At 44.5% G+C, this 13,370-nt stretch overlaps 1 protein-coding gene across 1 annotated transcript in view; it reads left to right on the forward strand.

The window, feature by feature from the left end:
- LOC144785419 (deoxyribonuclease-1-like) overlaps window positions 1-13,370 on the forward strand; it is an 82,686-nt gene that overhangs the window by 51,588 nt on the left and 17,728 nt on the right. Inside the window, exons 4-5 of the mRNA XM_078664338.1 lie at window positions 8,851-8,934; window positions 10,974-11,089. Coding sequence (XP_078520464.1) covers window positions 8,851-8,934; window positions 10,974-11,089 — 200 coding nt within the window. The remainder of the gene's footprint in view (window positions 1-8,850; window positions 8,935-10,973; window positions 11,090-13,370) is intronic.

Here is a 13,370-nt window from a genome sequence, read left to right on the forward strand (position 1 = left end):
TCCTTAAGAAGCTTATAGATGATGGGTTGCATCCTTACAGGAATATTATTAATCTGTACATGTCCTGCTGGAATAGCAGAATGAAAATTGTTCACCAACCTATATGATAAACCCTCAGTTGCTAGGGTAACTGTCTGATGGGAAAGTACCGACTTCAGGTCCTGTTTGATGTCCCATACCTTGGTCTTTGGGAGCCTCAGCTGAGCTGACTCTGAGTCGATCACTAACCTCACGAACTCTATGGATTGAGAGGAACATAGACTTGATTTCATCTTGTTGATTACAACCCCAAGTCTTGTAAGAGAGATATTGTCATCAGCAGGTGTAGAGATACCAACTATTGGGAGTGCGCCATGATCAGAACATCGTTGAGATAAATAATCATGCACACTCCCTGCTCCCTGATGTATGCCATCAATGGTTTCATCACCTAGGTGAAGCACCATGGTGCTGAAGAAAGCCTGAAAGGAAGGACCAAATATTGCAGCCACCTGTCCCTCCACCTGAGTTGAAGGAAACATATGTGTGGAGGAAAGATGGAAATGGATAGGTACGCATCTTTGAGATCTAAAGGGACCCTCCAATTATCTTTCTGCAACAAGTCTGTCAAGAGATTGATATCCTCCATTCTGAAATGTCTGTATGTGATAAAGTAATTGAACTCTTGCAGGTTCAAAACCAATCTGCGTCCTCCCCTCTCTTCTGAACCAGGAAGATGTTGCTGCAGAAGTCCGCTGGATGAGGATGGCAAAAGGCCACAGCGCGCTTCTACAGCAAGACTTTTATTTCATCATCTATAAAAGTTGACTTTTGCAGGGAACAATTAAGCTGGGGAGGGAGCCCCTGTTGACGGGTTGTCTGATAGAACTCCAGCCTGAAAACATGAATGGTTTACAGTACCAAGGCATTCTGTGACGAAAGAATTGTACTCCCAAATGAACCTCTGAGACATCTATGACCCTCACCTGAGGAATTATTGGATTGGAGAGGCGTATGGAGAAGCAATATCTGGATGGAAGAAAGTACCTCCCCTCGTGGAGCCTTGCCACTCTCCTTGACTACATTCAGAAAATTCTCTCGGAGAGCATTCCAAAAATGCTCACCTGGAATACCTTTTTTAGGCTGGTTTGCGCTTTGTCCAGAGATTTGAACATGATTACATATTTTGAGCTGTCGTTTACAAAATTTGTCCCCAAAAAGCTGTCTTTCAGCTAAAGGACGAGCTTCCACCGAAGCTAATTCAACAAAGTTTGTGTCCATAAGCATCAGGAGGGATTTTCTTCTTTCCAAGGATATGACACAATTGGCATTTCCCAGCAGGCATATGGCCTATTGGATCCACTCTGCCAAAATATTGAGGTCAATAGGGGCACCAGCCTCCTTGCTGGTTAGGGCTATTTCCAGAATTTTGCCAAAGGACCTGTGAGCTCAACCATTTTATCCTGCTACGCACGCCAAGCACAGTCTATTCACTTTTTGGGGTCCTTGGCAAACTTTTTTTTAGAAAGGTTAACATACTAGTGTAAATTTCAGGAGTTTCAGCCACTTTGTTAGGGATCCAGCCGTGGACGCTGCCTCTACTGTGGACTTCTTTGTAGAAGCCCTTGCGCAATTTATCATGCAAATATATTGAAACCACCAGAGCAGGGCCCCAATCAGAAGATCTTGGACTGACAATATCCTCGAGGTTGAAATTGAAGGTGTTGGAAGGGGAACAGGAAGAGACCAGAGGTCTATCAGAGGATGACTTTTTGAGCTTCTTGCACCTTGGAGTGACATCATGATTAGAATGGGCAGAGTCGGTATGCAAGGAATCCATTTCTGTATCAGCCTTGTGTTTAGACTGAGACCCTTTAGAAGTAAGAGGGGCTGAACAATATTGGTGAGCTTCAATAGAGCTTTGGGAAAGGGCGGATAAGGCGTCAGTATGAGGCCAATCAGACAACTTGGCTTTTGCCTTGCAAGGCAGGTCAGAATCTGCGTCCTCCCCTCTCTTCTGAACCAGGAAGATGTTGCTGCAGAAGTCCGCTGGATGAGGATGGCAAAAGGCCACAGCGCGCTTCTACAGCAAGACTTTTATTTCATCATCTATAAAAGTTGACTTTTGCAGGGAACAATTAAGCTGGGGAGGGAGCCCCTGTTGACGGGTTGTCTGATAGAACTCCAGCCTGAAAACATGAATGGTTTACAGTACCAAGGCATTCTGTGACGAAAGAATTGTACTCCCAAATGAACCTCTGAGACATCTATGACCCTCACCTGAGGAATTATTGGATTGGAGAGGCGTATGGAGAAGCAATATCTGGATGGAAGAAAGTACCTCCCCTCGTGGAGCCTTGCCACTCTCCTTGACTACATTCAGAAAATTCTCTCGGAGAGCATTCCAAAAATGCTCACCTGGAATACCTTTTTTAGGCTGGTTTGCGCTTTGTCCAGAGATTTGAACATGATTACATATTTTGAGCTGTCGTTTACAAAATTTGTCCCCAAAAAGCTGTCTTTCAGCTAAAGGACGAGCTTCCACCGAAGCTAATTCAACAAAGTTTGTGTCCATAAGCATCAGGAGGGATTTTCTTCTTTCCAAGGATATGACACAATTGGCATTTCCCAGCAGGCATATGGCCTATTGGATCCACTCTGCCAAAATATTGAGGTCAATAGGGGCACCAGCCTCCTTGCTGGTTAGGGCTATTTCCAGAATTTTGCCAAAGGACCTGTGAGCTCAACCATTTTATCCTGCTACGCACGCCAAGCACAGTCTATTCACTTTTTGGGGTCCTTGGCAAACTTTTTTTTAGAAAGGTTAACATACTAGTGTAAATTTCAGGAGTTTCAGCCACTTTGTTAGGGATCCAGCCGTGGACGCTGCCTCTACTGTGGACTTCTTTGTAGAAGCCCTTGCGCAATTTATCATGCAAATATATTGAAACCACCAGAGCAGGGCCCCAATCAGAAGATCTTGGACTGACAATATCCTCGAGGTTGAAATTGAAGGTGTTGGAAGGGGAACAGGAAGAGACCAGAGGTCTATCAGAGGATGACTTTTTGAGCTTCTTGCACCTTGGAGTGACATCATGATTAGAATGGGCAGAGTCGGTATGCAAGGAATCCATTTCTGTATCAGCCTTGTGTTTAGACTGAGACCCTTTAGAAGTAAGAGGGGCTGAACAATATTGGTGAGCTTCAATAGAGCTTTGGGAAAGGGCGGATAAGGCGTCAGTATGAGGCCAATCAGACAACTTGGCTTTTGCCTTGCAAGGCAGGTCAGAATTACCTTCGGCAGGTTTCGGGGAAACCTGTTGATCATACCCATGGCATTTGGCAAACAACTCAAGTTGGATCACCAAAGCTTGATTAACTGTGAGGACAACTGCATTTTCAATTGCCCAATTGATGGACTGCTGCACAGAAGCATCAAGTGCATCAACCAGATTATCTTGTAAATGGTGCCCTTGTTCCCTTTCATATTCCACCTCCTCAAAAGGGCACCCAATCAGTCATGATGAAAATGTGATGAGGGTGTAGATATACATAGCCAAGTCTATCCCAAAGGATATGTAGGAGAGCCAAACCCCAACTGCAAAGGAGAAAGTGGTGTCAGTTGGTGCTGTATTCAGATTATTGCAGCCCCCATGTAAAAGTAATAGCGGGAGTCAGGGAGAGCCTAAAATGGTAAAGGATTGTGCACTCAGCTCAATGTAGGGCAGAACTCTATTATTTCAGCCTGAGCAGGTGTCCAGTCTGCGCTGTACAGGAAATTTAATCAGTAACAGGGTGCTGAGAGTTAAAAGAACGCTTTGGCGAGAAGGAATTAAAAGAGGATGGTGCATAGCCCAAAAGGAGCCCATAAGCAGCCCAATTGGTCTACGCCTACAGCTCAGGATCTCAGGCCCGATCATTGAATGTGCTGAACAGGAACTGCCGGGGGAGGGGCTTGGGGGGGGGGGGATACGTTTTGCAAAAAAATAAGAAAGAGTAAAGAGCTTGTCAAGAGAAGCAGCGTATCCTCACCTGGAGCGAGGGCGGATATTGTGAAGCAAGGTTAGACTGTCCTTGCGCACACGGTGCAAATGGGTACAGAAGAAAACCGCTAGAATGTAACTACGAGGGGGTAAAAAAAAAGACACATATATGCAAACACAGCTATCAACAAGCCATACATAGCATCATTTGTAATGTAAAGCAATACCCAAGTACATTGCAAAACAGATATAAATGTAATAAACAAAGGCAATTATCTCAACGGCAGAGCAGCAAAGAAAGAGGCTCTCAGGATGACTTTGTTTATACTTATATGGACTACTGGGCCATGATTGGTGGATAATAGGCAGAGCATCCTGGGATATCATGTTTATGTTGTATGTAAAATGTTTTTTCATTGGCTGCTGTTTTTTAGTAGTAAAGGAAGAGAATCATAATCGGAGCCTCGGGTCCAGACATAGAATCTCTGCCCTTAATGTCGAACTACATCCTCCCTTTGTCAGTTCATTATGATGGGAGAGTATTCACTGCTCCAGCATGGTACCCCTATATATTATTAAGACCCATGAATAACAGGGCCAGACTGGAAACCCAAAGGGGCCTTGGCCAATTTTTTCACACCAGCTCCCATATGGTGCTTAGCAAGTGCAGCAAATGAGCCTGACCACTACAAGGGGGTCTGTGGGAGGGGTTCTCCACATTCAGCTGAGCACCAACCCGCTTCACTGCTTCAGCAGCAACCTGCTGCTTCCATAGCCAGGTTCCCTGAAATGAAATACTTCTATGCAACAGTGTACTATACAATGTGGTGCAAAAGTACCAGTGTAACCACAGTGCCTAATTTGAGCCAGTGTTTTCCGTGCTCGGCCCTTATTTGTGAACACCAGCACTTATGACAGTTTATCTAATTTAGAGATGAGCACAAAAACAGTTGTTTATTAATTGAATATGTGATTGTTGGTAGTTGTGTGGGTACGGTCATAGGCATAGCTGGCAGGGGCAATGAGTGGTGCAAAATGCAATGGCGTCCTCACGTATTTAAAAATTAAAACATATAAGCACTGCATCTCCTTCTTTGAATGCCTTGAACAGCTTGCATAGTCTAGACAGCAGGAGTCACTATAAGAGCGGTAGCTGCTTCCCCTTCCTAATGGCCATTTCCTCCATAAGCATCACTAGACTTCAGTACTTAATTTGTTAAAGTGCCAGGGCCCGAGGTATTTCTCAGGAAGCTACTATGGTTGGCTCTACACACTGTCCATGACAGCATTGCCACATACTATTCCAAGTCACCTAATTATATAAATGATGCCCGGGTCCACGTCTTTTGTATTTTTTTAAGTATATTTTATAGTTTGTTCATGATCTTTGCTAAACAAAAATATACAGACAACAGCACCATGTGGTAGACTGTCATAAATAAGTGCGGGTGTTTACAAATGCCCACGTGGGTCCCAGGATCACTGTGCCACTGGATTAAAGCTAGCCTGGCTGATGAGAGGTGATGCCCCGAAACAGGTCCCAGGATGCTTGTTTCCAGGTCCAGGGAGGACCTGGTTAGGCAGTTTGGGCTGGACTGTTCCCAAGACTGATTTGCATATGGCTGGGTCTAAATTGGGGTGGCATGATGAGTAAAAGAACAATGGATTTAACCCAGATCTATTGACCGGGGGGGGGGGGGTGAATGTTTGATTTGCTCTGCGTTCCGTCCATCATCTGTGTGTCTTTTGGTGTTTACAAATTAGCACCGGCACAAATTAATCTCTGCTAGGAGGATGCACGAGCAGTACTTGTCTCATGCTCCACAGGGCATATTTTTACATAATAATCCAAAACGTTGTCAGCAGGTATCAGTATAAGAGCATTACTTTGCTCTCCTTTATCATGCGGGGTGTTTCTTACTTTGAAATAACAGCCACATCTACCTCAACAATACTTCAAGCCCAGAGAGTACATGTATGACGAAAGGCCAGATGTACGAAAGGATTTTGAAATTGTAACCCCACAAACTCACTGGGCTTGTAATTGCAAAATGCCTTTTCACTAATGTACAAAGTCCATTTTATAAGTTGCAAAGGTTTTTCAGACTCATAAATGGGTTTTGCGACTGGCACCGAATAGCAATTTAAAAGGGACATAAAAAGGGGCATTCTTTGAAAACCCATTTGGTATGCAATGCATCAATGTTTGTGTTCCTGTCGCAAACCGCTGAGCAGTACCCAGCACCTCAAATGATGTGGTGACTGATTGCCAGAGGGAATGCTTCCCCATTGGGAACTATGTTGGCAACCTCAGAAGGAGTAGGCAGTGGTACCCCACTTCCCCAATGTTTCAAAAAAAATCTAAAAGACAGCCGGCAAAACTATCATGCGCACTTACGGTGCACAAACCACTCCTCCTACCTGTGACCCCGGTCCGCCCGCGCTAATATAGCCCCGTAGCCGGTACGAAAAATAGAATGATAATAACATTGTAATTATAATTTATTTTTTCCTTTTTCCACTGCTCTGAGAGCAGTGGGGCAACGCTCCTCTGCCTTAGCGGAGGAGCTGCAGCTGTTTAAAGCATGACCGGCCGAGAATCTGTTTCCGGCAGCGAGAATAGGAGACGGGAAGTAAGAGGCTGAGAAGCCGCTCCGCACCGAAAACAGCCCGTTGGATCGGATTTCCAGAACCATAGACCCAGACTTACGTGGTTATGATGAATTTCAAAGAGGATTAACTCCCTTGGAAGTAGCGCTTTGGGGATTGAGAGAAGCCACAACATAACGGAAATACTGTATTGGCCCAAGTCCTGATGAGGCCCATAATGAGAGGGCTGAAACGCGTCGACACCTTTATTTAAAAGAAGACCCCAACCGAAAGACTGGGAAACTGTAAATGGGACAATTGACCTTTCAAGGAGTAAAAAAAGACTTGTGACAGATCAAAATTTTTATATGATCTGCTAGACTCCTTGCTAAATAGGTTTGGGGTACTTACTTTGTTTAAAAGGAATGCTGAGGCTAAAGTAAAAGCCAAGCATCCTGTAAAACAAGTTGGGCTAACTACAAAAAAACCTTGTAGTATTTGTTCATTGTTGTATATATTGTATATGTCTGTGTAAAAATAATTTGTGTATGTGTGTGTATATATTGGTTGGTCGAAATAAGGTAAAAAGAGACTCTAAAAGATAAACAAAAAATCTATTTTTCCTTTCAAAATAAATTGAAAATCAAAAGAAAAATATTTGGTGTTCTTTGTGCAGGGCGGGGTTATCTGTGAATTGAAACATAAGAATTAGATTCATACAAATACATCAAGTATAGAATGAGATATTTAAGTAATCCCATTCTTGAAATAAGTTTTGTTCTAATTAAGTCCAAGGCATCATTTTGTTTTATAAAAACTGTATATACCCAGATGCCATAGGTTTACCGGGTTACCCCTGTTGTTTAAGGAGCAGCTGTTTAAAGCAGCACCAGTTTAAGGAATACTGGCTGCTTAAACAAACAAAAAATTATATCTGGTAATTCGAACACCTGGGAATATCCACGCAGACCACCATTCCTGCTTTTGTGTCAATCACAGGGGGTCACAAATTGTCACTTGCCTGATTAATAATCATTAGGCAAGTCGTTTTGCGACCTCCTTTTGAATGGTAATTTTGCAATGCCACCTATTAGTACACAGATCACTTCGTAAATTCAGAGTCCGTTGGCTAAGTCTGTGACCAGGGCCGAACTGGCCATAGCCGCACCGGGCAATCCCCCGGTGAGCCGCACAGGTGGGGGCCGGTTTTTGGGCCCTGGGGGCCGTTTTTGTTACAAGGCTGTTTTTGAAACAAGGCTGCAAAATCGGACCTGTACCAAAATCGGCCGAAAACCGGCCACGGCAAAGAGCTCGGTGGCACCTCCAACCCCCCCCCCCCCTCCCCTCCACCCGAGTGGGGAGGGGGGCCCGGCTGAGCACTTTGCCAGGGCCAGTTGTGGTTCCCAGTCTGGCCCTGTCAGTGACCAAATTTTGACCAATTTTTGAGTACAGTATTCATGGTACATCTGTCCTGAAAAGGCCAATACTAGGCTGTCTCCTCTTCTAAGGTGTAGTGCTCTTTCTGAAGTACTCTCCGCACGAGCCAGCATATGTCATTTCAAAAAAGGGCCTGAATCTTGTGCCAGTTTGTGAGTTAGTTTGTGTATTCGTACAGCACACACAGTGTAGAGGCTGCGTGAAGGCAACTGTTCTAGCCTTGTCCACCGCAAGACCCTATGGCAGCAGAATTGGCATTCCTGGCCGTCGAATGCCACTATTAAAGATGCAGTCCTTCCCCTGGTGCTGGCTGTAGGAGAGCAATAATCCAGCCCCTGCCACCTTAGGTCACTCCAAGGCCTGTCTAACAAGTGGCATTATTAAGCAGCAGTTCCAGAGCAGGCCGCCATGTCATGATGAAGAAAGACATACTCCCAGAACCTAGTCCCTCTACCACATTATTTTTCAGTTTTATACAGCCAGAACTTGGCCCAAGGGCATTTTAGCGCTTTATCTGAGCACCAGATTACATTACACAAGGTCAGATTCATTTTTTTGTACATGTGTGTGACAAGCCGGCTATATATATATGACCGACAAGTTTGCAAATGTGCCAGGTTTCACCCAGTGACCAGCATTCCCTGTTCTATGCAGCAGGTGTCACTGTAGCGGATGTTGATACAATTGTAGCTTTTGTTCTACCTGGAAGTGGTCTCTGATTGGGCTGCAGTCAGGTCATCCCTTTTCCCATGCACTCTTTGCAGATGTAATTTAACATAGATAACTTTAGTTTAAGACATGTAATTATGTGTGGTTCTAATGGCAAATTGTACTCCATGACTGTCTTTTTATGTTTTTGCAGTATTTGTAATCACAACTACGACTATGTGATCAGTGACCCGCTTGGACGGCAAAGCCACAAAGAGCAGTATCTCTTCATCTATCGGTGAGCACACACAGTACAGCCAGTATCAGATTTTCCATTAGGAACTAGAGGTCAAAGTTAATGGGAGCCAAAGTCCTGGGGACATCTCCTACCCCCAGGAAAGGTTTTGGCCTGCTGTGGGATCACACAACAGGCCGTGAGTATAAAGGAATCTAAAGCATGGGCTCTTACTTGACTTAATCGATATTGCAGGGAGATGGTATCACTCTCTTTAAAAGAATATAAAACACTGTTACAATTGTTTTGAGCACAAGAGTGAACAGTTTTTTTCATCCGACACGTGTTTCACTGCAGTGGAGTAAGACCTATTGCTCTTAGTGTTGATAAGAAGTAAAAGACACAGAGCAGTCCAGTCTCTGTGGTCATAATTGTTGTGTCTTCTTGTGTGGGGTGAGAAGTCCTGATACTTCCATGACTTCTTTGGAGAGAACGACCCTCTGAAACAAAATGGTATGATGAGTAAGGTACACGCAGGCCCCGGCATGAACAAAAGCCACAGTGTGAGCCAGAGTTTTGGGAGGCCCAAATTCCTCTGTGCATGGCTAAATGTGGTGTAAAGTGAGGGAAGGGTTACATCTGCCTGATCCCGGGTTAGTGTTGCCTCACCAAGACTTAGTGTACAGCGGAGCGTCTGTACCCTGCTGGTGTCTGATTGACCCAAGGAAATAGTTTCACAAATTGTTGTGTTGGTCATTTTTTTTAAGCCATCTTTATTGAGTTTTTTTGTTTTGTACAACACAAGCAATTGCATAAATATTTAGTATGTATTTCCATTGGAACTTGCAGGAACACATCGACAAAGTAGCAACTGTTTAAGTGGAATAGTGTGGCTCACTGGTTAGAGGCGGCAGGCCTGAGAGCAGAAGTCAGCCCGGGACCAGGGTTCAATTCCCGACGCGGCAGGGTCGTGGACCTTGGTTAGCGGACTCGATAATTCTCGCTTCGGTGCTTACTCTAATCAGGGGTTCCACTCGGCAACTCTGGGCATTAGCTTGCCTAATCTCCACAACGGCCCCACCAATTCCGGGGATGCCTGGCTCCACCTTGGGGACTCCCAGCAAGGGACCATCCCACAGGGAAAGCCAGGACGGGTTCCCCAGAGTTATACAGCGCCGGGACGCCCCGTTGCTGGGGCAGCTGTGCGCTTTACAAGTATACTACACTCCGAGACATGCTTTTATGGACCCGATTACGAGCTGCTCGTAATATTCCAACCCATGCGTAAAATACTGTTTATCATGGGTGGGAATTACGACTTGTTAGGTATTTAACACATCCAATAATTATCAAATGCGTTAAATAACTCAACGATTGTTAAATTTCATATGGTCGAACCTGCTGAAATTTAACAGGGGAAATCCAATGGTATTTACCATATCATGCGGATGTTGGCACATTAAACAGTTATTCACATGTGTTATTTCACGTGAGCTCATAACAGGTGGTATTTATTGCACCCAGTAAATAATGTACCCTGTGGTATCGTTATTTATTAGGGACGATAAATAACACCTTAACTCGTAATCAGGCCCTTATTCTTCCACAGGTGAGCCTCATTCACCATGACAACACAACTATCCTTTGCCCATTTTCCTAAGTCACTACCCCCCGACTACACTTTGAGTATGTCCTACAGTGACCGGTCCCAGTATTTGGATAGAGAAGAGTGCCAAGTTTTCTAGTCAGGTGCAGAGCAAGGGGTGAGCGAGGGTTAGGATGCATCAGTTGCTGTTGTCCATTGGCTCATATGTAGGCTCCCCGCTGCTTGCATAGGAAATGCTTGTACTGATGGCTGCTGCAAAACTGGTACTGGGTAATACTGGAAACCCTTTAACACCTTCAATGCTAAGGCAATTCCCGCTGGGTGCTGACTCTTCTGGATTCCCATTGTTCATGACAAGGTCAGCTCGTCATAAGCACAGCTCCAGTAAACTGCATGACGAGCTGGCCTTGTCATTAGCATGGAAGTGGTTTTAAAGATCTCATACCTATCTTTGTGAATCTTCACTTACAAACCTTCTCCCATCCTATTTCCACAGGCCAAATACAGTGTCTGTGGTTGAGTCTTACCACTACCATGATCAGAGTATGTACTCCGGAGTCGACGTCTTCAGCCGGGAGCCCTTTGTGATTAAATTTCATTCAACCAGTACAGGTAATGCAGCACAAAATCATATTGCCTGTCTTCAACAGCCCATTCACCCCACTTGGTCAGCCTTCTCCTGCTTGCCACTTCAGTGACAATCCCATTGTCTTTGTGTTTTTATTTCTATACTTTAGATTGTCTCTAAAGCAAGAACCAGCCATAGTGGGCATCAGAGCTAGTGCTCAATTTGTAAAATAAATAACAATTAAAAAAAATAAGTCTATTGGTCCATAGTTTATCTTAGGAGCCAGTACTCAGCACTGCCCAATGCCAGGTTTGACGAATGACAAGGCTGCCTACTTTTGATGCCATTTCATGCTTTCTACCACCTCCTTACGAATGCCTGCCCACTTTCTTCCTAGTCACCTTGCCTTTCCCACCCCTAATGATAAGGCTGACACAGCCAACAGTCCACCGTCTTACCGGATTGTCCATTGCAGTAGATGCACCTGCAGTTGTAAATATATACAGATGATGTCTTCCTGAATCAGAATGTTAGCATTTACCATTGCAGATGACTTAGCTTGTGTATAAAAGATTGTGAGGGCCTAACCATTGTTGTCTAGATTGTAACTATTTTCAGGACCCTATGTTACACGGGAAAGAGGGCTTGATCTTTCTTTATCAATGTTTTGGGCAGGGCTGATTTTGGGGTACTTCAAAGTTCAAGTTTCAGGTGATTGTATTGTTCAATGAAGTCTTCAGCAGCCAGTCAGATGTCTGAACGGCTGAGGAAGCCATACTTCCTTGTTTATTTTATTTTATTTATTTTATTGAGTCTTATATAGCGCTGGCTAGACCTGGAGGTATCAGAGCGCTTTACATGAGGATTAGAGTTACAGGCTAACATGGTACATTTGTTCAAGCCCAATCAAAACATAGGAAACAAAGAAAAAGAGCAGAGTTACAGAAATTCGATTATGGGAGGGGGAGGGATGGGAGAGACAGGGAGACAGGGAGAAACTGTGCCCAATGTCCGGCTGGGTAGGTGACGGCCAAGGGGATGAACCAGGGCCGATCTCCTCAATAGCTGAACAGAGCAGCTCCACCGGGAGTCGGACATAATGCTCGGAGAATAGAGTGGAGTGTTGCGGAGTGGCGTAGATAGGCGTGTGTTTTAGGGGTTCAGTATTATTGCTTTGTAGAATGGGAAATGTCAACTATAGTACTAAAATTACAAAAGTGAATTCCAGAATTTATTGTTGCATTGTGATACAACATAAACAGAGAAAATAAAAACAAACAGTAAGAGAGAATACTTAACAGATAACACATTCTTAACGCCTTAACTGCGGCGTTTTTTCCGCCGCGGTGCGGGCGTTCTGAAGAGTGGGCGGGGCTCCGTCGGCCATTGGCCGACGGCAGCACTAGGGAGGTAGTGCTGCCGTCGGCCAACGGCTGACGGCAGCAGGCAAGCGGTTAATAGAATAAATGAACAGTCAAGAAAAGAGAAGTAAGTAATATTCACACATTGAACCAAAATCTCTGAAATCGCACAGCCAATTAGAGGAAACCCAGCAGTTACCTCACAGGTCTAGGAAAATCTTCGAAATAGAAACACAGATTCTTTGTTTTGGTCCTGAATACCAGGTCTCTCAAGTAAAGTGTCAGGTCTTGACTACCCTGTGACACTGCTCTCTATTTGGATGAGGTCAACAAAAGAATGTCCCTCTTCAAAAAAGTTCAAAATGCTGATGTCTTTCTGGTCTGTGTCTTTTCTAGTCTATGGCATGACTGAATGTGATCATATCTCGCAGGCTAGAAAAGGCCTGTGAAGGCTGCTCGTTAGCTTTCAGGTAAGGATTTTTAAAACACTAGGCAAAATTATATTTTGCTATTCAGGTGCCCTGGTTTCCTAAGCAACCAAGCATACTTGAGGCCATTTGTTTGCAATATGATACTCCCTTATGGCAACTACAGGTGGAATCATAAGGCAGTTGCATTCAGTGGTCTCATGTGGCACTAGCCCTGCTGCCAGTGACTGCCAGAATTCGTACTGCAAGTGTGAAAGGTAGGTAACAGGAAGCCAAAGAACAGTCACAGAGAGGAGAGTGTACAAGGACTCTGGCCAAGAGGAACCGAGTGAACAACATAATAACATAATATGCGTACAGGGCACCGTAGCGGGTAAAGATTAGAGTATGAGAAGAGAGTCTTAATAACAGCAGATATCGCCCTAAGAGTGATTTTAGTTTGCTGAATCTGTGGCACCTGTACCGGAAGTGCTTCACACCGGAAGTACTCGAACCAGTCCGAATGTGTCCAAGGCTGCAGGAGAAAGTCTTGTGTG

This window comes from Lissotriton helveticus, chromosome 10 (assembly GCF_964261635.1).
Source record: "Lissotriton helveticus chromosome 10, aLisHel1.1, whole genome shotgun sequence".
In the NCBI taxonomy this organism is placed as follows: domain Eukaryota; kingdom Metazoa; phylum Chordata; class Amphibia; order Caudata; family Salamandridae; genus Lissotriton; species Lissotriton helveticus.